We start from the raw sequence: 27,116 nt of genomic DNA, 5'->3' as shown, positions 1-27,116 counted from the left end.
TTGCAGATGCGTTGCCTACCCTTATTCGACGGAGGAGGAGACACACATAAAGAGGACATTTCCCCTTCCTATGCATCTCCTCCACCGTCAAATCCACTTCCTCTTCCCAACCTCTCTTTATAAGAAAAGGGTGGTAAAGGGAAAGGGACTTAAATTAGGACTCCGGCACCACACAAATCATCCATCTAAGCTTTCGCATTTATAATATGAGTAAGACAATATATGACAGATTAAGCAACTAGTTGTTAACTAACGGTGTGTAGCTCGCAGAAGGGATCTCGTTTCCAGGCCTCTGTATCGCCGCAGTCGCAGCAGCCGCCGCCGCCCGACTGCCCCATCTTGTACTTGTGGTGTCGATGCGCTGACACCTTGAAGCACTCCACGCACAGCACGCACGTGTTGTCCATACCTAACACCAATATACTCCGATAGTGTACAGTCAGACCACTTTGCTGTGTTCGACTTACAGAAAAATCGACTTGGTCCTTGCAGACACAGAAAAAAGATTTAGTTAATTAATTAAAATTAAGAAGCAGAGTCGCGCGACGACATAATAGTTAGTCGTGTGCTACTAACTAACCATTAACTAAACCAAATAACCATGTAAACATTAAAAGATTTTTTTTATATGTGTTTCATCGACTTTGACATTTCTTCGGTTCTTTTAGACACACATTTTTCCTCAAGTGTCAGTTGCCTATTTTACATTTGACATACTTATATACTATTACAGCCAAAATGTATTTATTATAAATCGACCTCTTTATAAATCCGCAACACATTTTTCGTTGACACATTGAAAATTGTTTGTTTTGGCGTCGTAATCTATCCTTACGATACGTTCACACAACTATCACTTTTAAGGTCACCGGCAGATTTCCTGATAGTACATATTGACAAAGACAATCAATGAATGAACTGCTAGCAGTGGCTAACTGAGCTACTAACCGCACTCCCTGCAGCTGTAGGCGGGCTCGCCCTGCTTGAAGACGCGGCCGCAGAGCGTGGAGCGCCGCGGCATGGGCGGTTGCGAGGCATCGCTGTCGCCCCACACGAACTGCTCCAACGGCTGGATCAACAGCTTCTGAGCCAACTCTTCATCGAATGACCAATCTGGAAAACAAATACGTTGATGGATTAGATGACAGTATAGGCTTAAACTTTCTAGGACACATAGATTTTCTTAAACCACCTTTTTAACTATCTGAGCCAGGGATGGTTAACATTTATGCATCAAAGTGCAATTACATGCTTTAAAATTAAAGAAATGTTAAATGCTGTCTTAGAGGTGCCATTGATTAATTTTGACTTCGTTTATTACCACGGTGCACCTACTTCATATTTTTTGTAGTCATTTATCATTATCGACATGTCCAAAATATTATGACGTGTGCCACTTATGGCACGCGTGGCCACCCCTGGTCTAATAAGCTAGGTCTAATTAGATTTTTATAAAAGTTTAAATATCTCTTCTGGGTATCCTTTTCCTTGAATCGCTTCTTCCAACTTTGCCTGGATCGTTAACAGATCGTTCACCATTTTAAAACACTAACCGAGGCAGGTCCTGTTGGGCTGCGGCGAGTAGATCCTTGGCACGGTGACCCTCCAGTAGTCCTGGAAATGCGCGGGGGAGAGCACACCCTCCGTCAGCTTGGAGCGCCACAGCTCCACCACGGCGTCAGCGCGCACCGGCAAGGTAAACCTAACAATTACCAAAACAAATCAGTTACATATGGGTGCGCAGCAGTGCACCTGCCGAGGCGATTTTTGACATTTGACAACTGAAAAAGTTAACGGTATTTTAAGAAGATAATGACCGCTACATCAGCGTGGAAAGAAGACAACATTCAGAGCGCTAGCAAACTTTGACTAAACTATCGCAGAACTTTAGTCGCTTTGATTCCTACGAGCTGATATGGAGGTGCGCACACAACTCGAATTTTAGTTTTGCAACTAAACAGTTGAATTGGCTGCAAAACAATCGGCAATCGCACAACTGTGTGCGATAGTTTAGTCAAAGGTGTACTCCGGCTTTTAGAGTAAACTATATTAAAATCGATGTATAACATGTAATCAGCTATAACGCTGGTAATTTGTAAGTTTTATTACTAATCTAATCGTGTATTTTGCATTAAGCGGCCAAGTTGTTTTCACATCTTTCAATGCGCATATTTATGCCTATATCAGGATTATCTTGATATATGTTTATTACACTTGTTTGAAAATAATTTTATTAACGTGGACATCCACTATAGTACAATCATTTCCATCTGATTTTTTATAGATAAAAATAAATATGCTTCAGCAGTGAAAGCCCACGGTTATGATAAACTGACTTTTCCTCTTCGTTGTTTTCTTCCATCTTTATACAAACAATAGGTAACAATAAACACAGTAATTATTTTAAACTTTGACACGTACAGTCACGCACATAACTGGTAACAATTATTTATAACACAGACATAACGACCCAGACATTAATCGAATGATGATTGAAAAATCACTGAACGTACAACCCGACAGAATCTCCATCTATTTATGTATACGAACTAGCCGCCACGCGTGTCTTCGTTCCGAATTAAACTACTGAAAAATATTTATAAATAATGTAAGAGGCCGCATCTATTTGTGTAGATCGTTAAAAAGATTATGTACTCGCTACTGCCATTATAAAAAAGGTTTTCTTATATTTAACAGTTTTGTTAATCGATAACGAAACGGTTTTCCGAAGGTTTTGTTGGTACGAGTTCCAAAAATAATATGTAATTCGTAAAATTCAGGGATATGTAATGAAAAAAATGGTTTTCATATAAAAGAACATTTTCATATTTTAAATTTTAAATCATCATCATCATCATCATCATCACCAGCTCATTATACGTCCCCACCAAGGGGCACGGAGCTTACCCTAAGTCAGGGGGTGACTAGACCATAGTCAACCATGCTGGCCAAGTGCGGGTTGGTTGACTTCACACATATCTTTGAATTTTTTCGCTGATATGTGCAGGTTGCATCACGATGTTTTCCTTCACCGTAAGAACGTCGGGTAAATTACGTACATATGAAAATTCGAAATATCGAAAGCACATTGGTACATCGCGGGACTCGAACCCAAGACATGTAGATTAGAAGTCAAGTGCTTAAACCACCGAGTCACCGACGCTCTTTTATTTGGGTGTAACATATTTTTAATTTTGTACAAGCTTTGGGGCTAATAAGGTTACGACTTTTTTCAATACATTAACCTTGTTTCTTTTAAAAACATTTTATGATTTAGAAAATTTTTCGTTACATTTAGTTTACCAGACGATTCTAGAGATCGGATTATCGTTAAAAATAACTCGAAATTAACATACATTTTAATCTATATTATTTATGGTAACATCTCTATCTAGATGTCATCTTACAAATATTTTGCCATCGAAAACTCCAGACCATTCAGTACAGGACCACAGCCTTCAAACCTGAAGTACGCATTGAGAAATAAACTTTATTCCTAAGGAATAAATCTCAGATTACAATAGCAAGTTATAAGCCTAGTGTCCGAAGCTAATGGCGGTAAAAATAAAATGGTACGGCTCGTTGGCGAGGTCAATGACATTGGTGTTTTTGTTTATAATGCAAGGTGAATTCGGATTAAACAAACTTTATTAATAATTATAATTAATATTAGGCCATTGACTTACAAAGGGCAAGGTCGTAAAAAAGTTATTCATGTTAATTATATCTTTCAAACAAGTGAGATTTTATCTTAGTTTTGTGTACTTAGCAAAATATATATCAATGATTTAAAAGCAAGTAAAACGTTCCGAATCCTGGTCCACAAAACTGACCAAATTTTTGTTTAATAAAGATTAAATCTATACTAATTTTATAAAGAGGAAAGATTTGTATTTTTGTATTTAATGAAATAACTCAAAAACTACTAGACCGATTTCAAAAATTCTTTCACCATTAAAAAGCTACGTTATCAGTGAGTAACAAAGGCGAGATAATATTTAAATTCACGGGGGGCGAAGTCGCGAGCAACAGCTAGTTGATGATAAAACGTATTACAAATTTACTAATTGTCATCACTCTTGTATTGTCTTATTCAGTATCAACGTTAAAATGTCTTATAGAAGTTTAAACTGATTTTTCTTACTTTTCTTACTTATGTACAATTAAGTTATGCAATAAAATATGTCGGAAGCTGGCACAGCATCAGGTCAGCGAGTCAGCGCATCATTCCTTCGGACCTTGGCACGCCAGTGAACGACATTCATACTGCATTCACACCGTAGCGTAATTCTAATCTATTTTAATATTATAAAGACCAAAGATTTGTATTTTTGTATGTATTAAAATAACTAAAAATCTAATGAACCGATTTCAAAAATTCTTTCACCATTAAAAAGCTACGTTATCACTGAGTAAAATAGCCTATACTTTTTATTATTCTTTATTTTCAAGTGGACCAAGTCGCGAGCAAGAGCTAGTGACAAATAAAGTAGTTTGATAATGACACGAATGCAATGTTTTTCACAAGTATTGTAAGATATTAGTTCCATTATGGTCGACCTTAGCTCTAATCTTTGAACCTAAAAATCGTTCGTATTTTTATCGTATTTCTGCCTCATTTATTTAAAAGTTCTTAGTCGTAACTGGCACTACTAATACAAATAAGGAAATAAAATTGATTTTTAACTTGTGCGAAAATTTAAATTTGGAATCGTTCTTGTAATCATCATCACCATCATTGCTTTACCGAAATTACATCGTTTTGGGTCGTCACCAGCTCACTATACGTCCCCACTAAGGAGCACGGAGCCTACACTAAGTAAGGGGTGACTAGGGCATAGTCAACCACATAGACTGACCCTGTTCGTTGGTTGACTTCACAAATATCTTCATTTTCGGATGAGACGAATTAAATATTATGTAATAACGGTGTGATAGACGGTCGTTATTAAACATTGCCAACATAAAATCCCAAAGATATATTTCGAGACAAGACACGTGCTAAGATGTTTGAGTAATCTTGTTTGCATTATACTATCGATTGTCAATAAGCGACATACAATAATGGATGATGTGTGGATTGATTTTAATTGACGCGGAACTATTTTGCATTATAATGATGTCACCTACTATCGTCTATAAGCAAGCAAATAGATATCATACATTTGATAAACTACAATTACATATATAGCTGTTGCCCGCGACGTCGTCCACGCAATATTGATATGTCAGTTATCCTTCAGTAAAAGTCCGGTTGTAATCGACCCAGCCGTTTCGGAAATTACCCGGAGCAAACGCGACTTGCGGACAAACAGACAAAAAAAAATGAAATGCGATTTTCGTTATCAGCAACGCAAATACATCTTCCCGAAAGCTGAAATTGTTCTTTTGATATTACAAACAGACACTCCAATTTTATTATATGTATAGATAGATATAGATTATTTGACTTTATTAAAGTATACGTTCCTTTATACTTTTGTAAAAAATTTACGAGTCATAAATTAAAAAATCAATTTACATCTACATGATTGAAAGTTATATGCAAATTATAAGTGTTATTTGAAAAACATGTTTGAATTGCGGAAATAATTTAAACTAATGCGAAACCAGGGATGTCAAAAAATGTTTTGGTATTATAACGCATTGTGAAAGTAACTTGTCCAAGTTTGCACAATAAATTTGGAAAATAAAAATAATTTTAACTTATTTGATAAGGACGTAAACATCATTTACTCAAAAACGAAAATTGTCAACCCTATTGAAAATAGCGTAAGTGACGACAGAATTAAAAGGTTAAAAATATACATATAATCTTTTATGTTAAAAATACCAGAAATAGTAAAATGCTATCTACACTTAAAAGATTATCTATTTCCTCACTCCCGTTATCAATATCCTATTTATATAATAAAGTGGACATTTATCCTTGTGCTAAATTCCTCTTGCATACAGAACTTCTTTTGTAAGTCAAGCAGAATCTCAAAGACATATAAAGTGGGTCAAACCATAAAACATGTTTTTACATAGACGAGGAAATATATCTCCTACCCACTTCGCTGACGACGCAATTTAGTCAACATTTTAGTCAACTTATCTCTTGGGAAGCGAATTTAACTCTTTGTATACAAAATGTTTCAACAAACGTAAATACCGACAAAACTTTGTATCACTTCATAAAACGTAAGTAACAAATGTACAATAAACTTTACTTTTACCGCTTAGCCAAGGTTAGATTGCGGATTTACTTGACTTATAAAACTTGAAGCGAAGTACAAAATTAGTGCAGTTCAATATAGCTAAGACAAGCTTTTGCTCGCGACTTCACCTACGTGAAATTTAATAATATAGCCTATGTTAGTTAGCGATAAATTCAAATCGGCCTAGTAGTTTTTAACTAATTTCAATACATACAGAAATAAAAAAAAATCTTTACAATATTATAAATATAAAGTACTTCGGAGTCTGAATGCAACAAACTCAAAAACTACTTAATGACTTATTACGTACATAACGGTCAAATTTACTATTAGCTGTGTGTCAACATGTATGGTTTGACTAACAATTTTCTATACAAAGAAAACAAAGACACTTACATTTTAAATTCCTCTAGCACATCAGCGTGGTACAGGAATTTTGGTGACATATCTGATTTACAGCAAAGTATTTTAAACAATTCTTTTAGTATCATATTTTATGTTAACACTAACTTGTAACAAAAGTATCAAATTAATTGTAAAATTATTAATAAGAAAGTAAAATTTAATACTCTGTACCACAAAGCACATTGTACGTTAGTGTACATTTTTAAACTGTACAGTCGCGAACACAATTTTAACAAATTATTTTTTTATACAATTCCACAATTCAATTTTTTGTACTTGTAAAACTTTGAATAAATACTGCGTAATGAAAGGTATATATTGTAGTTTTGTTATTACTTTTTCTGAAAGTCTTGATAAGGGCTATCAGGATAAAGTGTAATGATTCTTTGTCTGGTATCATGTACTGCGCATCTTTTGTTCTATTTATTGATATAACCTATACTAATAACCCTTCTTAGATTATAAGATAAGCATTTGTGAATTATGTTTGAATTATTAACATTGCTTAAAGTACCTACAGAAAAAAACGCCATGCTACTTTCTAAAGGTTGACTTTTACAGGGTACATATCAGAATTATTAACAGTGCCTATAGTACCTACAAAAGGGCATAAAGCTGACGTATACAGGTTATATATATTTTACGTCTAAATTTGTATTAACAACGAGCTATTGCCCGCGACTTCGTCCGCGTGGTATTTTAAAACATACAAACTATATAGATTACAAAAAGTTACGTATCCCTCGGGAACCGGACATTTCTCGGGGATGAAGCTTATCCCATGTGTACTCCAGACTTTGTTTTCTATTTGTGCCAAATTTAAATAAGATATGTTGAACCGTTGCAGAATGATCGAGTAAACATTAAAAAACTAAATTAACGAATCCCACGGGAACCGTAACTATTCCCGGGATAAAAAGTAGCCTATGTGTTCTTCCAGACTATGCTCTAAACCTGTGCCCAATTTCATAGAGATCCGTTCAGCCGTTTAGGCTACAAACGCTAACAAACATCCATCCATCCATCTAAACTTTCGCATTGATAATATAAGTAAGATAAACAATAGTGTCAACTAACGCTAACTTGGGCGTCGTATAGAGACTGCAAAAATGTAAAATTAATATAAGACGACGGTAGATGTAACTAAGTAGTTATCCCTTCCAGATAATCGTTTGGCGACGCATAGTCAATAGTATAAAAGAATCCAAAAAAATATTCCCAAATTCTCAAAACATAATGTAACCCATTCTTTCTCATAAAAACAAAAGTAAGGAAAGCTGGTTAAGTTTTATTTAGTAAGTAGATAACTTGTATTCGCCAGACATCATCTCGCAATAACTAGGATGTAATAAAATTATCAATTCGTCCATTAAGAGCGGTATGGCAACAGGTGTAATCAATAAATATCGAAGATGCCCGGGTCACCGGTACACGCATGCGCGTAAGTCTAGTACGCCCTATTAACGGTGAGTTCTCACTGTGCCAATACTTGTATTTATACATTGCCATCTCTCGTAATCGTTAAGAGACATTAACATATGTCACATTGGAGTGCCTATTTGTAATATCAAAAGAAAAATTACAGATTTCGGAAATAATTTGCGTTGCTAACAACGAAAATCGCATTTAAAAAAATTCTGTCTGTCTGTCTGCCTGTCTGTAAAACGCCTTTGCTTCGGGCAACCTCCGAAAAGGCTAGGCCGATTTTGACGGGACTTTCTCTGAAGGGTAGCTGATATAGACGGGCATAGTTTAGGCTACTTTTTTTTAAATTCTGCGCTGTCAAAATGGCGTAATTGGTCGTCCGATTTTGATGAGACTGACTGAAAGATAGCTGGTAGAATGTAGATGGATGCGGGAATGTATTGATGACATTTAAAAAAAAATCCGCGCCAACGAAGTTTACGGGCGACAGCTCCTCCAAAGTAAAAATGCTGTTAAAACTTAAGTGGCATAAAAATCTACGTTAAAACATATCCTGAGTAATTTATTAAATTAGCTCCTATTGAATATTGGCGTCACAATATAATAATAACGCTAGGATTAATCCTATAATAATAAATAATGATAATCCATTAATAACTCACTCCAAATAAATTCAGCTTTTAAGATCGGACACTTGTATATCGTAATATAAGGAAACATATGCAAATTATATCCATAAATGTCGATTTTGAAACACATTATTACTAAATTTGCTACTTAACTGCACTCATATTGAAGTCAAGTTTTATCTCTGGATTTTTGAAATCATCTGATCACCTTGCTCATAACATTAGGGTTTAATATTTTTTAGTTGTTTTTCACACCAATGACACTGCATTTGTGTAATAATGCGTACTCGTCAGTAGTATCATACCACACGTTGTACTTTTTGACCGACTTACCAAAATACCTCCTATTTAAATATTCAATTATGAAAATTCTTTTTTTATCCAAAAGGTAATGCTTGCAGGTGAGTCCAATTTTTATGTTTTTTTTTTATAATATAAGGTGGCAAACGAGCAAGCGGCCACCTGAATCCACCGAAATGGAAAGCAACCGCTGCTCATAAACATCCGCAGATGCGTTACCTACCCTTAATTGACGGAGGAGGAGTCGCACATAAAGAGGACATATCCCCTTCATAGGCGTCTCTTCCATCGTCAAATCCACTTTTCCTTCCCACCCTCTCCTCTTAAGAAAAGGGTGGAAATTAGGCCTCCGGCGCCACACTGATTAGACGAAATGCGGAATTGCTTTCACTTCACGCCTGTCTATGTGTGGTCGTGGTACTACACCGGGCGAACCAACCCATTCATGTGAAGATGTTAAAGCGGGCTCTACCACTATTAAAATGTTAGTGTAATTTTTGGAGTCAAAGACTACGGTACACTTAAGTAGTTTAGTTCAAAATCGCGTGACGAAAATTGGGGTCTATTTTGCTTGCTTTGATTATGTTATTAACTGTACCTCTCTGAGGGGATCATGTCGGCGGTGTCATCCTCCATAGCGTCATCAACAACCTCCACTTCCAGCTCCACCGGCGGCAGAGAACTCATAATGAAACGACCGCAGTTATTGCAAACTGTAACAATAGAAAAATCTATATTAATCTATACTCATGATAGCCTGGTACATCAACATAACTATTTTATTTCCTTTCATTCTAATTGAAGTGTTAAGCACTTGACACTGGTCCAATCCCCTGAGGGAGAGCCATTAACAAGAATTAGAACAGAACAGAAGTGTTTAGTTTTGATTCTGCTTATTATCTATAATAATATGATAAAGAAAAAAGATTTGTCTTTTCATAGGTACTAAAATAACTCAAACTACTGGGATGATTCCGAAAATTCTTACACCATTAAAAAGCTATGTTATCAGTGTGTAACAAGGCATATTTCAAGCGGACAAAGTCATGAGCAATTGCTAATATAAAATATGCTTGTAGAAAAAAGCAAGGTAGTTTTGAATAAAATGAAAATGTATACTAGAAAGTAGACAATTTTGATCTACCCTCTCATTTATGTCTATAGTAGCGACCCACCCTGATTTTGCATTGATCCATAAGTAATTTTGTACTGTTATACTATGTAGTGATAGTGTGAGAATAACAAATATAACATACGAGCTGTTGCCCGCGACTTCGTCTGCGTGGTATTAGAAAACATACAAACTATATAAACTACAAAAAGCTACGTATCCCTCGGGAAGCGGACATTTCTCGGGGATGAAGCTTATCCCATGTGTACTCCAGACTTTGTTTTATATCTGTGTCAAATTTCAATAAGATATGTTAAACCATTGCAGAATGATCGGGTAAACATTAAAAAACTAAATTAATGAATCCCACAGGAACCGTAACTATTCCCGGGATAAAAAGTAGTCTTTGTGTTCTTCCAGACTATGCTCTCAACCTGTGCCAAATTTCATGGAGATCTGTTCAGCCGTTTAGGCTACAAATATTGTAGTGAATAATAAATAGCAGATTGGCAGTGGGTCAAACAGTCAATGTACACTTACAATTCAATGAACTTTAACTTTTTCATTATCTTTTTAATTGTTCATCTGTTCGCTATTTTTGTAGATGTGAGGTCAATTCACATTACTTTATTGTTTTGTTTGACATTTGCACAACAATTACAACATTTCAAAGGTCCTTGAATTTGCTTAATTAGTACAAGGAAATTGTAACTTGAATATTGATAAGGTTTGTATTACGCTTTATAAATGTAGAACCGTAAGAAGTGCATTTTGAATTTTCTATGTAGAATTTTAATCATTCTAGTATCAAAGTAGGAAAGCTGCCCCCTTTAGTGACACCCATATTTGTTTTTTTTTCTGAAAATATTATAATATAATAGTATTTTTTGTTAATTTACTAATATTTCCTTTAACCATTCCAACTAAGCTCTAGGCTTGTGCTAGGATATGATTCAAGACATTAATCGAATGGCGGTATTCGAACCCTCGACCGCAAGTTCGGTAGTCCATACCCCAAACCATTAGGCTATTGGCACTAGTATGAGCATGACTTGCAATAAAAGACCTGGTTTAAGACACTAGTTGAAACAGGCCAGAGAAAGATTTACAGTAGTCATTAGAAATACAAAATTATTGCTGTTACAAAGCAGCTTATCTAAGAGTTTTATTTTTACATGTATTGAAATAACTCCAAAATAGATTCACCATTAAAACGCTATGTTGTCAGGGAATAACATAGGCTATCTTGTTTTATTATTTATGCAGGCTAAATCGCGAGCAACAGCTAGTGAATTGTAAAATGATTAATGAATTGAATAATGTTTTATAATTTTATATCCTCATATAGTCTATTATATTTTCTTATAATAATCTTCCTTGCAAAGCACTTGTACAAATAGGCTACACATTATAACACATTTTATTCATTAAACTAGCTTTTGGCTACAACTCTGTTCGCGTGGAATTGAAAAAAAAACAAAAACATGTAGCCTATGTGTTCTTCCAGACTATCCTCTACATCTGTACCAAATTTCATCAGAATCCATTCAGCTGTTTAGGCTACAAACTCTAACAAACATCCATCCATCGAAACTTTCGCATTTATAATATTAGTATGAAGTATGATTGATCAATACAAGAATTAAAAACATTGTATCTTTTGCCCATAACCTTATCTGCGCAGAATTAAAAACAAACTTAGTAACATCCATGTGTTTTTACATACTAAATCTATGCCATTTCATTGTAAAGCCATTCTAGAGCAACAAACGTCCATCCATCAAAATGTTTCCTTTATGGCATCAATTAAATATGGTTAAAGCAATCTGTTGGTTAAACTGTTTTTTTTTTCTTCTACAATAGGTTTTAGATTTATTACAAATAAATTATTGCACACCATCATCATCCACTTGTCCTTATCCCTTATGGAGGGTCGGCACAGTATGTGCTGCTCTTCCATACATCTCTATCAGTTGTCATATCTGAATCCACTCCTTTATTAAGCATATCTTCTTTCACACAATCCATCCATACTTTCTTCGGCCTTTCTCTTCCTTTGTAGCCATCCACATTCAATCTCAACACTTTCTGGTTTATGTCCCCATCATTTCGTTGCATAACATGTCCATACCACGCTAACCTTTTGCTTCTCAATTTCTCCACCACTGGCGCTACTTTCAAACATCCTCTAATGTACACATTCCTAACTTTATCCAATCTTGTCACACCACACATCCATCTTAACATACGCATCTCAGCCACATGCAATCTCCTTTCATCCGCAACTTTGGTGGCCCAGCATTCAGATCCATACAATACGACAGGTCTTATGATGGACTTGTAGATCTAAATTATTGCACACCGAGTACATCATTAAACATCTGTTGACACACTTTGCTTGTTACCCTTATTTATACTTAAATACAAGAATTCCTCGTACATAGAATGTTAAAAGGAGTATTAAAAGACCATTTTTCATACTTTTTTAAGAATAAAAAGATAACAATAATTAAAAACCAAAAATATAACTTAATAAATAATATTAACCCAAAATTAAAAAAAAAATGAGAGTAATTTTTAATCTAAGGAAAACATTTTTTTTTTCATTATCTTAACATTTTGCGTAATAATTAGACCTATCGGTATAATGGAATGGAACAGTATGATATGCTTTGTAGCATTAATTTTACATGTTAAAATTAAAAGTTGTAATGAAAAATGATTCCTGAAGTCATACTTCATGTTGAAGTCATGGCACGAGTGACGGAATAATACAATAACGTAACAAAAGAAAATATCTTTACCTTCGCTCTTTCAAAATTGTAAAATCATCCAATCCAATTGGATTGCTAAACCACGCTGAAGACTCCTTCGGAAGAAAATCTAAATAATTGAACACTGCATTTAATGTTTCAGATACCATCAGTTTTCAATAAAACGCACAAAAAACAAATTTTCACATCAGCTACAATTTCTTGTCCATTGGCACGAATCCACTGAATTTTTTGACATTTAGCTCCATCACAACGTGATAATATTATTCCCGTTTTAGAAAATATTCCACATGTTCTAGTGACTTTAAAGACGCATAAGAATTACGAACAGAAATTTTATTACTATTTTTAAATGATTTAACACCACAAAAATAAAAATATGCAAATTAATCGACTGTGAGACGGACAATCGACTCCACTGTAAAAAGTGTTGCCAGAAATTATTTTTCTATTCGTTTAAGAAATCAATAGCGAAACATAGACCACTCATCTCTATAATGTGTGGTTTACACTTTGCCAGTACAGTTAGTCAGTAACGTTCAATAACTGTACTGGCAGTGACCTGACACTCTATGACTGGCCGTTGCAACTCTTAAAACGTGCACTAGGCATAAATGGATAGATCATGGGATTGACGCCATTTATATCGTGTATCAACTTAAACGCGCCTGTTGGAGATAGCGACAGATAATTCTTTCTGTATCATACATTAAAATCAACACTACCATATTATAAAGTCAACCCCAAGATAACGAAAATCAAATAAGTACAACATACCCAGTCATACAGCCTTCCCAATTTAAATGACCGTCAAACTACTTCTGGTAAAAAAAAACATAAGATATCCTCTATGGATGCATAAAGTTCGTCGACAACGTCTCTAAATGTAGATCATTGGTTACGAATACTTGACTAGAAAATGAAAGACAAAAAATTAACAACATATATATTTATTACCTATAAACTAAAAAACATATTAAGCAATCATTAGTAAAGATAGACTATTTTTCATTAGCATTTTCCTTTTCTTCGACGAATCCTAGAGGCGGGAATTTTTCTAAAATAGGTCCCATCGTCGATGGATAAAAAGCCAAGAACTTGAATCTTTCGCCCATTTTATTTGGATCCACAAGCATTTCATATGCGCTTTTTATTTTTTCCTTATCTTCTTCAGACTTGGCATTATCCATTAACACCTTAAAAAAAAAATTAGTTATTAATATTTTCGCATACTTACTTCCCAACTATAAACTACTGAAAAAAATGGCAACATCACTGAAACAAATCTCACTATTGTTTATGGCTTGTTAAGAAACAATTCAGTGCAGTTAACAAACAGAAAGTGCCTTCTTTCTCTCCTTTTATATAAAAAAAATTCAATCTATCTCATATTATAATTCAGTTTTATTCAATTACCTGTAACCTAGCCTTTGCCTGTAATCTTTCTAGAAAGTCTTTCTGCTTCACAGGTCCAGCGACAATAGCATAATTTTCATCACCCGGTGCTTTGGAAGCTGCTATCCGAAGTTGACTGAAGTCTACATCGGCAGTGAGATCACATTCACCGGGATTTTCTAATGGATTTACTACTTTATGCTTATGAAAGGCCTAGAAATATACAAAAAAATATTCTAAACAATATCAATAACACCTTAACTGAAGTTAAGTCAACTTTTTGTATAAGATACAATCTAAATCTTATTAATATGGAAGTATAGATTAACTGATGCTAAACTGATCTTGATGACATTTGGCATAGATGTAGACCATAGCGTTAAAAACACATAGGCTACTTATGTACTTTTTAATTCTATGTGGGTAAAAACTAGTCTAGAAAAAATGTATTTTTGTATGTATTAAAATAACTAAAGCCACAATAGCTTAATGGTTTGGAGTAAGGACTGATCTTGCGGTCGACGGTTCGAATCCCGCCATTCGACTATTGTGGTGAAACATATCCTAGCACAAGCCTAGAGCTGAGTCGGAATGGTTAAAGGAAATATTAGTAAATTAACAAAAATCTACATATATTTTTAATTAAAAAAACTACTGGGCTGATTTTAAAAATTCTTTCAACATTTGAAAGGTAATTAGTCTGTGTGTAACATAGGCTATGTTTTTTTTTTATTGTTTACTATCATGTGGATGTAGTCGTGAGCAACAGCTAGTATAAGAAAGAATAAAAAGAACCCGTTACTGAGATACTTACTCTAAATGTATCTCCTTTCTCCCCCTCATGTCCATAATCAGCAATTAAAACCAAACCACCATGTTGGTCAACTCGTTGTGCTAATTGTCTAGCGATCCCTAAACTTCTTGCACTTATTTCTAATTCTGTTCTATCTCCGGCATCCAGTGGTGGTCGGATCAGAACTTTTGATGATTGTGTTTCTTTTCCTGATATCCTGTAGTATAACTTTCCATTGTCATCCATATCTATTAGAAGTTCTCTCCAACCATCTTCTGTTTTCTGTAATTATTAACAATAAGAATTGTACAGTTAGTAAAAGCACTATAAGAGATATCAATCTTACTAATATTATAAATACGAAAGTTTAGATGGATGGATGGATGGATGGATGTTTGTTAGAGTTTGTAGCCTAAACGGCTGAACGGATTTCGATGAAATTTGGTATAGGTGTGGAGGATAGTCTGGAAGAACACGTAGGCTACTCACTTTTGTTTTTTTTAATTCCACGCGGACGGAGTCGCGAGCGAAAGCTAGTATTAAAATAGATAAATATTCTTTAACACCAGGATGTTGCCAATAAATAGTCTGTTTATGGTTTCTGTCTACTTAGGTTTAACCCTATATTCGTCAGCTGTAGTATTACTTTTGTAATTAATCCTTACCTATAGAGCTAAGGATTATATGGTTTCAATTTACTAAGTCAAAAATCTAAAATTTTCTATATGTATTTACAGGTTTAAAAACCTTATGTACTCACTTCAAACTTATGTATAGGCAGTACATCAAAGAATTCATGTGCCATGTACCATGAGAAGTTATTTGGTACTTTCTTCAAATCATTGTACCAGTAAACTTTGATTCCACTTATTGTTTGACCCTGAAAAAAGGATTAAAAAATATATATAAAACATATTCCCATATAATGTCTTTATGTTTAATCATTGTTAAGTTTAAAAATATTTTGTTTCTAACTAGCTTTCGCCCGCGACTCCGTCCGGCGCGTAATTAATAAAAAAACAAAAGAAAGTAGCCTATGTGTTCTTTCAGACTATCCCCTATATATATGTCAAAAATCATTGATATCCCTTAAGCCATTTCGGCTACAAATGCTAACAAACATCCATCCATCTAAATTTTCGCATTTATAATATTAGTAAGATTAAAAGAGCCAATCAAAATTGTAATCTGCAGTAACTAAACTACAAAAAAAAACTCAAAAACAACCGGGGTAATTAAAAAAACACCATTAGAATACTAAATTTTCTATGAGTAATGTGTTTCATTTTATTATTATGAGATACTGTTTAAAAAATAGTTTTCTTACCTCATAGTAGTGTGGTGACTCAATGTTTGTAGCTTTATGTGTAAGACATAGTCTTTGGGCTTGTAACATTTGCATTGTCTCTGATATCTCAACAAGATGTAAGGATAAGTCCCCTGATTTATAGCCAAGTCGATTAATAACCTTAAAACAACATATTTCATGTGTAGATAATTTGAATGCAATGGATAAACAATACATTGTGGTTGTCAGACTTGTAAATAATAAATAGTGTTTATTACCCTTAAGATATCCACTAATAGTGTACCATTACCAGGTCCAAGTTCAACCAGTTGTAGAGGTTTACCTGAGCCCATCTTTTGAGTCTCCGCGTAAAACCAAATTGCAAGAATCTCTCCAAAAAGTTGGCTGATTTCCGGCGAAGTTATGAAGTCGCCGGTTTCACTTATTATATCTTTTTTCATATAATAGCCTTCAGTTGGATTTGTAGAAATAATGTGCATATATTCCGCAACCGTCAAAGGTCCATTTAATCGTAGTTTTTCTTTTATAATCTCCATCAAACTGGGCGCAGTACCAGGAGCAGGCATTTTCAAAGTATTGGGATCTGGTCTTTTTACGATTTTGTATCCTTTGTTTCGCTTACTTAATGTAGCATAAAAGATTGGCCTCGTGCATATTCGATATAAATGTCGGGCATTCATTTTTTAAAACAATAACTATTTTTTACAGGTTATTACAGCTGGTTTTTTATTTGTATATTATTAATTTTTATTGTCAATGTCAATGCCATAGAAATGACAGATGATTTGACGAATGGCATTTGTCTTTTACAGATTATATATTCGATCCAAATCGCCTTTTGTCATTAACTTTGAGAACTATCTTAACAAAACAAAATTAAACTAATTCGCTGTTTTTCGTATAAAGCCTTACGTTACTCTCGCCTATGCTAAAAATTAATATAAAGTAGCAAAAACCAGGTTCGATTATTTGTGTTGACATATGTCACTGTCATTGTGTTAATGTTTTTATTTCATAAAACACATGTATTTATTTTTATTGGTTATGTATTTATTTCAATTTATTCAGATAGAAAAAAGTGATACCTAATATTAATAAAAAATAACAAAATCCTGCTAGGCATAATTACTGCTAGTTTGTTAATCATTATACAGATTTCTATCTGTAACCTACGTTTTGGTTTTGTGTTGATAAATACATAGGTCTTCCCACACGTGTACTCCGATATTCTTATAAATTGTTATTGATATAAAAACATAATGCCTGAAGACGATACTATGGATACCGATAACACTAAATATAAAGATGGTGTAAATAAAAACGCACGTTTGATTGTGCGAAACATTTCTTTCAAAGCCACTGAAGATTCTTTGAGAGAACATTTTTCTTCTTATGGAACCGTAGAAGAGGTGAAGTTGCTAAAAAAACCTGATGGGAAACTTGTAGGGTCTGGTTTTGTTCATTACACACAGGTCCCAATGGCAAATAAAGCTTTAACAGCTACAAATAAAAAACCTTTCATGGGTAAGTTTTAATATTATAGTACTTTAGAGTTAATTTACTCAAAAGATGTATATTTTTTTTACTATGCTAGTTTTGGTTTCATCAGGTCGACCAATATTTGTATCATGGGCTGTTCCAAAACATAAATATGTTCAGGAAGAACATAAAGTAAAGCATGATGTCAAGGTAGACAGCGCACCATCACAAGATTTTGAAGAAGGTATGTATTTGTGATAATAACAATGTTATATTTGTTTCCACTCTTCTATGGTTTACCAACATGATTTTGATAATGTTGGGTAAGGGCAGATATAATTTAATAATGGGATTCTTGATTCTCTAGAAGCAAGGGCGGACCCAGGATGGGTCATGAGCATGTCAAGAGCTTGACAAATTATATTTACATATTTTGTCAAGCTCTTGACTTGACCATGACTATGTGATCCCCTGGATCCGCCCTTCTCTAGAAGTGGCATCAACTTTCTTTTCCTACCCCATTGTGTCACTCATGCTCTCCTCTTTAATAAAAAAAAATATTACAATGGTTATAGTTTACTCTAATAAAAAAAAACAAAGAAAATATGTTTCATCATGAAATATGTCCTATCTTATTTATTCTCATATAATGTTTCCTGTGACTACAATTTTGTATTTAAAAGTAAAGTTGCATGCTAAATAATGGTGTATTGTTTTTATTCACAGTAAAAAGAGAGATTTTAATGCCAGAAGAAGAAGAGAAACATAAAATACAGAGAATAAATAGAAATGCTCGGCTAATTGTAAGAAATGTATCATTCAAAGCCACAGAGGAAACTCTGAAAGAACATTTTGAGCCATATGGTGAAGTACAAGAAGTGAAATTGCTTAAAAAACCTGATGGAAAGTTGGTTGGATGTGCTTTTGTACATTTTAAAAATGTTCCAATGGCAAAGAAAGCATTATTGAATACTAATATGAAACCTTTCCTTGGTAAGTTTTAATTTACAAAAGTACATTGTATTAATAAATATTTAGTTTAATTTAGTGTACTAATTTAGTGATATCTATACTAATATTAAAAAGGGGAAAGATTTGTATTTCTATCTGTGTTTATGCCTCTTATTATTATGGACATAATGAAACGCCGGTACTTAGCTTCATGGTTGTTTAATTACTATATTACATTTTGGTTGTAATAACAATGAATAGATTAGTGCGAGATACGATGCATGACCGAGCAGATTGACAGACGAAATGCAAGAGAGTGAATGAATGTACAATAGGGATGTCCGTGCGACGCTGTTGCTAGTGATGTTCGTATTCGATCATTAGGGATCCATATGAAGGTGACATAGGCGCCAACAATCTGTATTGAAATAAAACAACATGTGTACTTGCGGTACAGATGCGCTTTGTTGTTAAATCGCATTTATGATAATAAAAACGATCTCCTGGTTGTTTTAGCAGCCAGATGCGATAGTGCAATAGTGCGACGATTTAATTTCTTACACTGTAAGAAATGTGTTGAAGTGTAATGTAAATAAAATTGTTTTCTTCTCTTTATTATTAGGATTACTAACACTAGGCAATAAGCTTTTTTTACTAACAAAATATGAGATTTTCTTGAAATAAAGATTTATTATTATTATTATTATTAAAACCTATTGAACCACTTTTAAAAATTCTTGCACCATAAAAAATATGTTGTCAGTGAGTAACAAAGGCTATCTTTACTTTTTTTTTAAATTTCATGCAGGCAAAGTTGTGTACTATTATAAAATTGAAAGATTTGTATTTTATTATGTATCGAAATTACCAAAAAAAACTACTGGGCCGATTATTTTAAATTCTTACACTATTACAAAGCTATGTTATGACTGAGTAACATAGGGTATGTTATTTTTCACATGGACGAAGACGCAAGCAACAGTTAGTTTAGTAATAAAAGTTTACTAAACAAGCAAATTTAGCTTCCCAATAATTTTAATTACTATAATGTTCATATTTGGCTGTTTGACTAACAAGCTTGCAGACAATTTTGCTAAACTCTTGTCATAATGTTACAGGTAGACCGATCTCAGTGGACTGGGCGGTGGCTAAAGATAAATACATGCAGCATGTGGTCAGCCAGCAAATTGAAATGGAGGAGAAAATAAAGAAAGAAGAATCTGACAGTGATGTAGAAGATGACACACCTCTTAATATATCTAATGAAGAATTGAAACAGGAAGTTAAGAGTAAGTGTTATAATCATATGTTAGAAGCCCGTTGATCGCTCGGGGTTTGAGTATTTGACTTGTAATCCACAGGCTTGGGTTTGAATCTCATCATGTGTCAATGTGATTTTCGTTTTTTTCGAATTCCATATATACATAATTTACCCGACGCTCTTACATCGAAGGAAAAAATCTTGATGCAACCTGACATATCAACCAAAAAATTCAAAGAAATGAGTGAAGTCAATGCACAGTGTTCCAGCGCAGTTGACTATGGCCTTGTCATCCTTTCTTGGGTAGGCTGCGACTCCCTCAGTGGGGACATATACTGATCATTATCACCGTCACCAGCTCACTATATTTTTTTTTTTTTTATTTATAATATAAGGTGGCAAACGAGCAAGCGGCCACCTGAAATCGCCAAAAGGGCGAAGCGACCGCTGTCCATAGACATCCGCAATTGCAGATGCTTTGCCTACCCTTATACGACGGAGGAGGAGACGCACATAAGGAGGATATTTCTCCTTCCTATGCTTCTCCTCCACCGTCAAATCCACTTCCTCTTCTCAACCTCTCATAAGAAAAGGGTGGTAAAGAGAAAGGGACTTAAATTAGGCCTCTGGCACCACACTCATCAGACGAAACACGGAATTGCTTCCATTTCACGCATGTCTTCTATGTGGTCGTGGTATTACTGGGGGCGTGCCGGCCCTGCAGTGCTAACATGTTAAAGCGGGCACTACCACTGTTAAATGTAAATCATATAAAAATAGAATAGAAAAATTATAACTTGGATTTCTTAATTTGTATTTTTTAACTAGGTGAATCAGGTGATGGTTCAGATAGTGATGATGAAGATGACAAGTCTGATGAATCTGATGAAGAGGAAGATGATGAAAGCAATGATGAGGATATTGATGAAGATGAAGATATGGATGATGATAAAAGTGTGACCAGTGCAGTCGCTGAGAGGAAACGGTATAGTGATGTATATATATCTTTTAATGTTACAAAATGACATTTTTAGGTTATAGTAATATTGATTGTTTATTCTTTCTTGAATCAAAGTACAGTAGAACCTTGATAAGTTAAAGTCCAAGGGAAACACAAAATATTTTAAATTATAGAGGTTTTAAATTATCAAGGATATGTTGTGAAGGTTGGGCTCTGATGGGAAGGGAACACATTTTTTTTTTAATTTATGAAGGTTTGAGTTATCGAGATTCTACTGTTTTAAGAAATGATGTTATTAATTTAAAACATAAATAATTAACTGTTAAATTGTTTTAACCATTTTGCATGTTCTTAATTTTTTTTTAAATAATTTAATTATGTCTATTCAAATAATTTTCAGTATACAACTGAATGATGCTGAGGATGGTCTGACAGTGTTTCTCAGCAATATACCGTTCAGTGTGGATGATGAGCAGCTGCGCCAGTTTGCTGAACAAACGGGACCTGTCAAGTATGCACTGATCTGTGTCGACAAGTTGACTGAACATTCTAAGGGATCTGGATTTGTTAAGTTTGTTGTATGTATCTGCTATTTATGTTATTTTAAATGTTTTTGGTTGTCTGTACTAATATTATAAGGAGAAAATATTTGTATTTTTTGTATGTATTGAAATAACTCAAAAACTACTGGGTCGATTTTAATAATTTTTTGACCAATAGAAAGCTATGTTACGACTCAGTAACATAGGTTATGTTTTTTTACTTTTTTCAATTCCACGCGGACGAAGTCGCCAGCAACAGCTACTGTTAAATATTTTGAAAGTAACAGAGATTTGTTTATAAAATGTTATTGGAATCATGTTGCATTATTTTCAATTGATCGTAGTTTTTATTCTTAAAATATAAATATAAAACAATAAATAAACTATGTACATTGTAGTTAATAGACAAAATTATTATAAACATTTAATTTGGTACGTCAACCACAAGAGGACTTGTTTACGCGATGTGCCAACTTAACCAGTACAACGTTTTTTAATGTTAAAACCATTTTCACCAGAATCAACATGACGCAGAGAAGTTCCTATCCCTGTCAGCAGATCAGCTCCGGTTGGAAGGTCAGGTGATGCTGGTGAAGCCTGCACTGAAGAGGGAGAACCTGGAGAAGGGCAGCAAGAAGCAGCCCAAAGATAACAGGAATCTCTACCTTGTTAAAGAAGGAGGTATGATTTTGATTATTGGTTTTTTAATTATTATTATAAAAAAAAAAACATTAACGGACTAATCGAGTAGCCTAAGTGTTCTTTCAGACTACCTTTTATAAGTCCCAAATTTAATCTTGTTCAACAGTTTAGGCTACAAACTCTAACAAACATCCATCCATCCATCTAAACTGTCACGTTTATAATATTAGTAAGAGTAATTGGTAAAATATGTACAAACTAATTCGTACATTATGGTATTGTTCCAATCTTATGGTATGAAGTAAGTAAATGTTTCTCCCTTAGTAATTGTACTAAAAGTTTTTTTTACTTTTTTTTCACTGGCCATATTTTTTTTTAAACTTTTAACTTGCTTTAGCCACTTATACCTTTCAAATATGGTCATATATGTTTTTTTAATGGTAAATTCATCATAATACAAACTAAACATGCAAGAAATTCAAAGATATGTGAAATCAAACCGCAGTATGGTTGACTAGGGCCTAGTCAACCCGAATGTGTGGTTCACACTTGGCCAGTACAGTTAGATAGTAGGATTCAAACGGAAGTAACATAATATGAACACTAACTGGCGCCAGTGAGTGTTCATATTGTGTTTCGAGCACCTTTCGATTTGCCGCAACTAAGTGCTGGAATGACCTTCCACTTCCAATTAAAAATTCGAAATCTGGTGACTTTTAAATTTAAATTAAAAACACTTTTACTTTTTACACAAAAATCTAGCACAACAAACAACTTTAGACAACAAAGATTTACGAGTATTATCAATCAATGGTTCTTTCAAATTGACAGTGACAGGCCGTGACGCGAGGTTCGTATGCAAAGAAGTGACGTCATGGGACGTTTTGGGGGGAAATTAAAGAGTTGTTTTTATTTACGTGTTTTTTTATTGAAATAATGAGTATTATATTTTATACTATTTTTTTTTCGTGTTCATACATGGTTTATCTACAAAATATAGGCTATTCCAAAAATTAGGAAACATCCCCATTGTATATGTCAAAATTATATTATGACAATGTACATATTATTTTGTAAGGGAGAATGAGTTTGACAAAACATGTCATCATCTCCCCTGCCTTCTCCTACTCCCGTAGGGTCGGCGCACCGGGTTTTCGTCCTCCAAAGCATTCTATCATCCGTCATCTCAGTCATCACTCCCTTCTTTATCATGTCACCTTTCACGCAATACATCTATCTCTTTCTACGTCTACCTCTACCGATGTACCCCTCCACATTCATAACTAACATCCTTCTTGTCACATGCGATTCATCCCTTCTCATAACATGCCCATACCACTCTAACCTTTTACTCCTAATTTTCTCAACCACTGGGGCTACTCTAAAAGTACCTCTAATCTACTCATTTCGTATCTTATCCAATAATAATAATAATGTGTAAAACATGTGTGCCTTCTATTTTCAATGGCCATGGAAGATCAGCACATATGCTGAGTGTATCACCAATAAATAAATATTGGATTGGTCCAAGGCCAAGTGTGAAACAGGTGTAAGTGTATACACATAGCCCCTCAGTGTCTGTATGAGGTTCTTTATACCCTGTGATGATGATGCGCCCTGTCCAGTGGTGGTGGCGGGCACGCGCGCGGCTCTCGGCGTCTCCTCCTCCGACATGGCGAAGAGACTCGCCCTCGAGCGCAGCAAGACGCAGATGTTGAAGAATTTGAACAGGTATTTACATAGGGTGTGAATAAAAAAGTGCGTAAATCCCAAGATGTTTATTCTGACAAATTATTAACACAAAAGTAAGGTATTTGGTGCATGATTTTTACACTCTTTCTACGCTACATATAAAATTTACATTAAGGGCCTGTCCCAGAATTCTTGTAAATTATCAGATCCAACGTTTAAAATATGTGATGGAAGCTCTTCGTTAGCCCGTGCACCGAAATAATGGTAGTCGATTTCATGTTATTATTAGGTACTAGCTTTCGCGCGCGACTCCGTCCGCGTGGAATTTAAAAAAAAACACAAGTCAGTAGCCTATGTGTTCTTCCAGAGTATCCTCTATGTCTATGCCAAATTTCACCGAGAGTCCAGTCGTTTATGCTACAAACTCTAACAAACATCCATCTATCTAAACTTTCGCATTTATAATATTAGTAAGATATTGTACTGGAGTTTTGTCTTTATATCTATTCTTTTCGATGTATATGTAGAATCTCCTAACTTCAATAGCGTAAAAATACATAGCCTGGGGTGTGTCGTAACTGTAGTGCTTTTTGTTAAAGAAAGAATTGTCCTAAATATGTGCCACAGAGTGGTGTGTTTTTACGCTTTATTATCATAGCATAGATAGTGCAAGAATATCTTACATTATGTGTTACACGGAAGAGCGGGACTTCCTAACACAAGTGCCTGTTGGTTACTTAAAAGGAAGTCCCTGCAACTGATTGATTTGTAACTTACTTGATTTAATATTAAATATTATTTTATTTATTTTTTAATGTTAACAGATTCGTGTCCCGCTACCGGCTGGTGGTGGCCAACTTGCCGGCGCAGTGGGACGACGCGCGGCTGCGGCGGGAGTGCGCGCGCGCGGCGCCGCACCACGCGGTCATCGGGGAGGCACGAATCATGCGAGACCTCAGGGCTCCCGTCGACCGCACTGGGAAACATCCGTCAGTACTTTTAAGGAAATTTAACTAGGGTTACATAAAAACAATGGTAGTGCCCGCAAACATCTTCGCACTGCAGGTCCGGCTTGCTTACGGCAAATCACAACCACATAGAAGACAGGCGTCAAGTGTCATCCCACCAGAATGTATTGAAATAACTCAAAAACTACTGGAGCGATTTAAAAAATTCTTGCACCATTAAAAGCTACGTCTTCACTGAGTAACATAGATTATATATTATTTCTTTATTTCACACGGAAGAAATCACGAGCAACATATATATTCTTACTAGCTGTTTCTGGTGACTTTGTCCACGTGAAATTAAAAAAAATATTCCTGATTTGTTCCAGATCTAAAGGCTACGGTTTCGTAATGTTCACGCGGCACGAGGACGCTCTCGCCTGTCTCAGGAAACTGAACAACAACCCTGATATCATTGACAGGAATAATGTGAGTACAATCTAATTTCGTCTCATTTTTTCAGTCAAATTAATTACATAATATATTATATGGTAGTTGGCAATTTCGTAAACAATGTCTTTAAAAGCGCCATATTTTGACCAGGTAGCAACTGTACCAGTGAACATCGCCATTGTTATAATTTCAAACTTTATTTTTAAATAATCTCGTTTGGTGATCGCAACATCAGAGAATTTCAAAAGAAGTTGGGAATTTTTAACTTACTGGTAACATTAAAACCTATCAGGCGCCCACTCAAAACGTCTTGTTTAATCTTTGATGGTATTCAGATGTAGTATTTTTTTAAGATAAGCGAGTAATTGGTAATTTTATAAGGAGTGTGTTTTTTTTTACAGAGACCGATAGTGTCATTTTCTATTGAAGATAGAACAGCTTTAAATGCAAGGAAGAAGAGATTAGAAAAATCCATAGCTAATAATCCATTAGCTAAGAAAGAGACACAAACAGAAGACTACGGTATGAATAGAAAGAGAAAGCTTAAAAGGGCACCAGACGAGAGTTATGTGAAAAAGGGTAATTTCGGAAAGAAATTCAAAGATCAAAATGGCGTCGGGAAATTCGTGAGGTTGCCAAAAACGGCAGATGTGGGAGAATATACTGGTTTAACTGCTAAAGAAGGGAGTCAGCATAAAATGAGAAATAACCATAAACTACGAGCCCAACAGGAAATCCATAGGCAAACTGTCAAAGATGAGAAGAAAAAGAATAAACGAACATGGCGTCTCAAGATGGCGGCCCGCGAAAGAATAAAATTACCAAAACAAAAAATCAATAAAAATAAAGCACCAAGCAGGAGGAAGAAGAATAAGAATGTATAAGATTATATAATAAATGATGAGAACATTATAAAAGACGTTTTATTTTACTGGTTTCACAATGATGAACTTTTGGCGGCAGTTTCTGTCATATCGATTTTAATTTTCCATGTTTTAAAAGAAGTTATTTTAAAATTTCACGCTCTAGGGATCCCTTGTTCCCTTTTCCTAACCAAAGTTACCTATCCAGTTAGATAAAAATATTTTTTTTCGCAGTTTGGTAACTAGTTTTGAAAGAGAAATAATTTCTTCCACTTTTGTAACCAGTCAAGTTTTTGTGTTTGGCCACCCAAACACAAAAACTTGACTGGTTACAAAAGTATCCACCATACATCCATAATGTATCCACTACATTTTGCTAGTTTCATGCCATCAATCCTATTAAAACGATCAGCTATCAAGACCAAATACCAATAGTGCAAATTCATATAGATCATGACATTATTTTGGTCGCAGTTTTTTATGTTTTAAGCCCCGAAGTCCTGCCAATTCCATGTTTTATACCATTAGATGACAAACGACTAAAAGGCCTCCGACACGCATTTATACAAGCGCCGGATACCAAACCACTGATACTACTTTGCCTGAAAGCGCGCGGTCAATTTCACTCTGGCGAACATCACACAGACATTATTTGGAATATTAAGGCAAAATAGTTCTTGTAATAGTTATAGATGGCCCGGAAAATAAAAAAAGTGTTTTTAACCTTTTGGTTACGAAGGCGGAAAAAAATGTTCCTCTTTCACAACTAATTGCCAAACGTATAAAAATGCTTTACCTAACTAGTTGGGTAATATTGGTTAGGAAAAAAGAACAAGGGCGAGGGATTGAAACAACGTTATTTTTTCAAACAATTTTATTATCAGATACAGAAAGTAAAAAACTTATTTATTAAATTAAAACGCACCAAATAATATTACTTATTATTAAATTATTAATTATAACAGTGTTATAGAAACCGCAAAC

General features: G+C 34.6%; 3 protein-coding genes across 3 annotated transcripts in view; 1 reads left to right on the top strand and 2 right to left on the bottom strand.

Annotated features, from left to right (window-relative positions):
- LOC106105329 (E3 ubiquitin-protein ligase UBR1) overlaps positions 1-13,278 on the bottom strand; it is a 33,739-nt gene extending 20,461 nt beyond the window's left edge. The window contains exons 1-5 of the mRNA XM_013285620.1: positions 12,875-13,278; positions 9,558-9,672; positions 1,554-1,702; positions 949-1,113; positions 255-409 (exon numbers count right to left, since the gene is read on the bottom strand). Of these exons, the coding sequence (XP_013141074.1) occupies positions 255-409; positions 949-1,113; positions 1,554-1,702; positions 9,558-9,646 (558 nt within the window). The 5' untranslated portion in view covers positions 9,647-9,672; positions 12,875-13,278. The remainder of the gene's footprint in view (positions 1-254; positions 410-948; positions 1,114-1,553; positions 1,703-9,557; positions 9,673-12,874) is intronic.
- A 499-nt stretch (positions 13,279-13,777) lies between these two features.
- LOC106105376 (NADH dehydrogenase [ubiquinone] complex I, assembly factor 7 homolog) lies at positions 13,778-17,087 on the bottom strand. The gene is made up of 6 exons (XM_013285667.1): positions 16,599-17,087; positions 16,360-16,500; positions 15,793-15,912; positions 15,054-15,314; positions 14,261-14,452; positions 13,778-14,040 (listed from the first exon to the last, which is right to left on the bottom strand). The coding sequence occupies exons 1-6, from the start codon at positions 17,019-17,021 to the stop codon at positions 13,846-13,848; spliced, it is 1,332 nt and encodes a 443-aa protein (XP_013141121.1). The 5' UTR covers positions 17,022-17,087; the 3' UTR covers positions 13,778-13,845.
- A 268-nt stretch (positions 17,088-17,355) lies between these two features.
- LOC106105584 (RNA-binding protein 28) lies at positions 17,356-26,186 on the top strand. The gene is made up of 11 exons (XM_013285982.1): positions 17,356-17,865; positions 17,951-18,064; positions 18,547-18,813; positions 19,890-20,060; positions 20,861-21,017; positions 21,394-21,571; positions 22,054-22,216; positions 23,803-23,908; positions 24,694-24,858; positions 25,206-25,305; positions 25,671-26,186. Exons 1-11 carry the CDS (start codon positions 17,601-17,603, stop codon positions 26,151-26,153), a joined length of 2,169 nt encoding a protein of 722 aa, XP_013141436.1. The 5' UTR covers positions 17,356-17,600; the 3' UTR covers positions 26,154-26,186.
- Positions 26,187-27,116: the final 930 nt, after the last annotated feature.

This window comes from Papilio polytes, unplaced genomic scaffold, assembly GCF_000836215.1.
Source record: "Papilio polytes unplaced genomic scaffold, Ppol_1.0 DF822845.1, whole genome shotgun sequence".
NCBI classification, from domain to species: domain Eukaryota; kingdom Metazoa; phylum Arthropoda; class Insecta; order Lepidoptera; family Papilionidae; genus Papilio; species Papilio polytes.
The sequence above is the reverse complement of the archived record's forward strand: the minus strand, read 5'-3'. Positions and strand labels throughout refer to the sequence as shown.

Excerpts from the sequence above, each read along its gene's own strand:
- LOC106105376 (XM_013285667.1), bottom strand. The coding sequence starts at position 17,021 with ATGAATGCCCGACATTTATATCGAATATGCACGAGGCCAATCTTTTAT. Across the intron at positions 16,501-16,598 it reads TATTAGTGGATATCTTAAGG|GTTATTAATCGACTTGGCTA; the intron begins GTAATAAACACT and ends TGTTGTTTTAAG. Across the intron at positions 15,913-16,359 it reads AGTCACCACACTACTATGAG|GGTCAAACAATAAGTGGAAT; the intron begins GTAAGAAAACTA and ends TCCTTTTTTCAG.
- LOC106105584 (XM_013285982.1), top strand. The coding sequence starts at position 17,601 with ATGCCTGAAGACGATACTATGGATACCGATAACACTAAATATAAAGAT. Across the intron at positions 20,061-20,860 it reads ATTGAAACAGGAAGTTAAGA|GTGAATCAGGTGATGGTTCA; the intron begins GTAAGTGTTATA and ends TTTTTTAACTAG. Across the intron at positions 21,572-22,053 it reads CTGGATTTGTTAAGTTTGTT|AATCAACATGACGCAGAGAA; the intron begins GTATGTATCTGC and ends CATTTTCACCAG.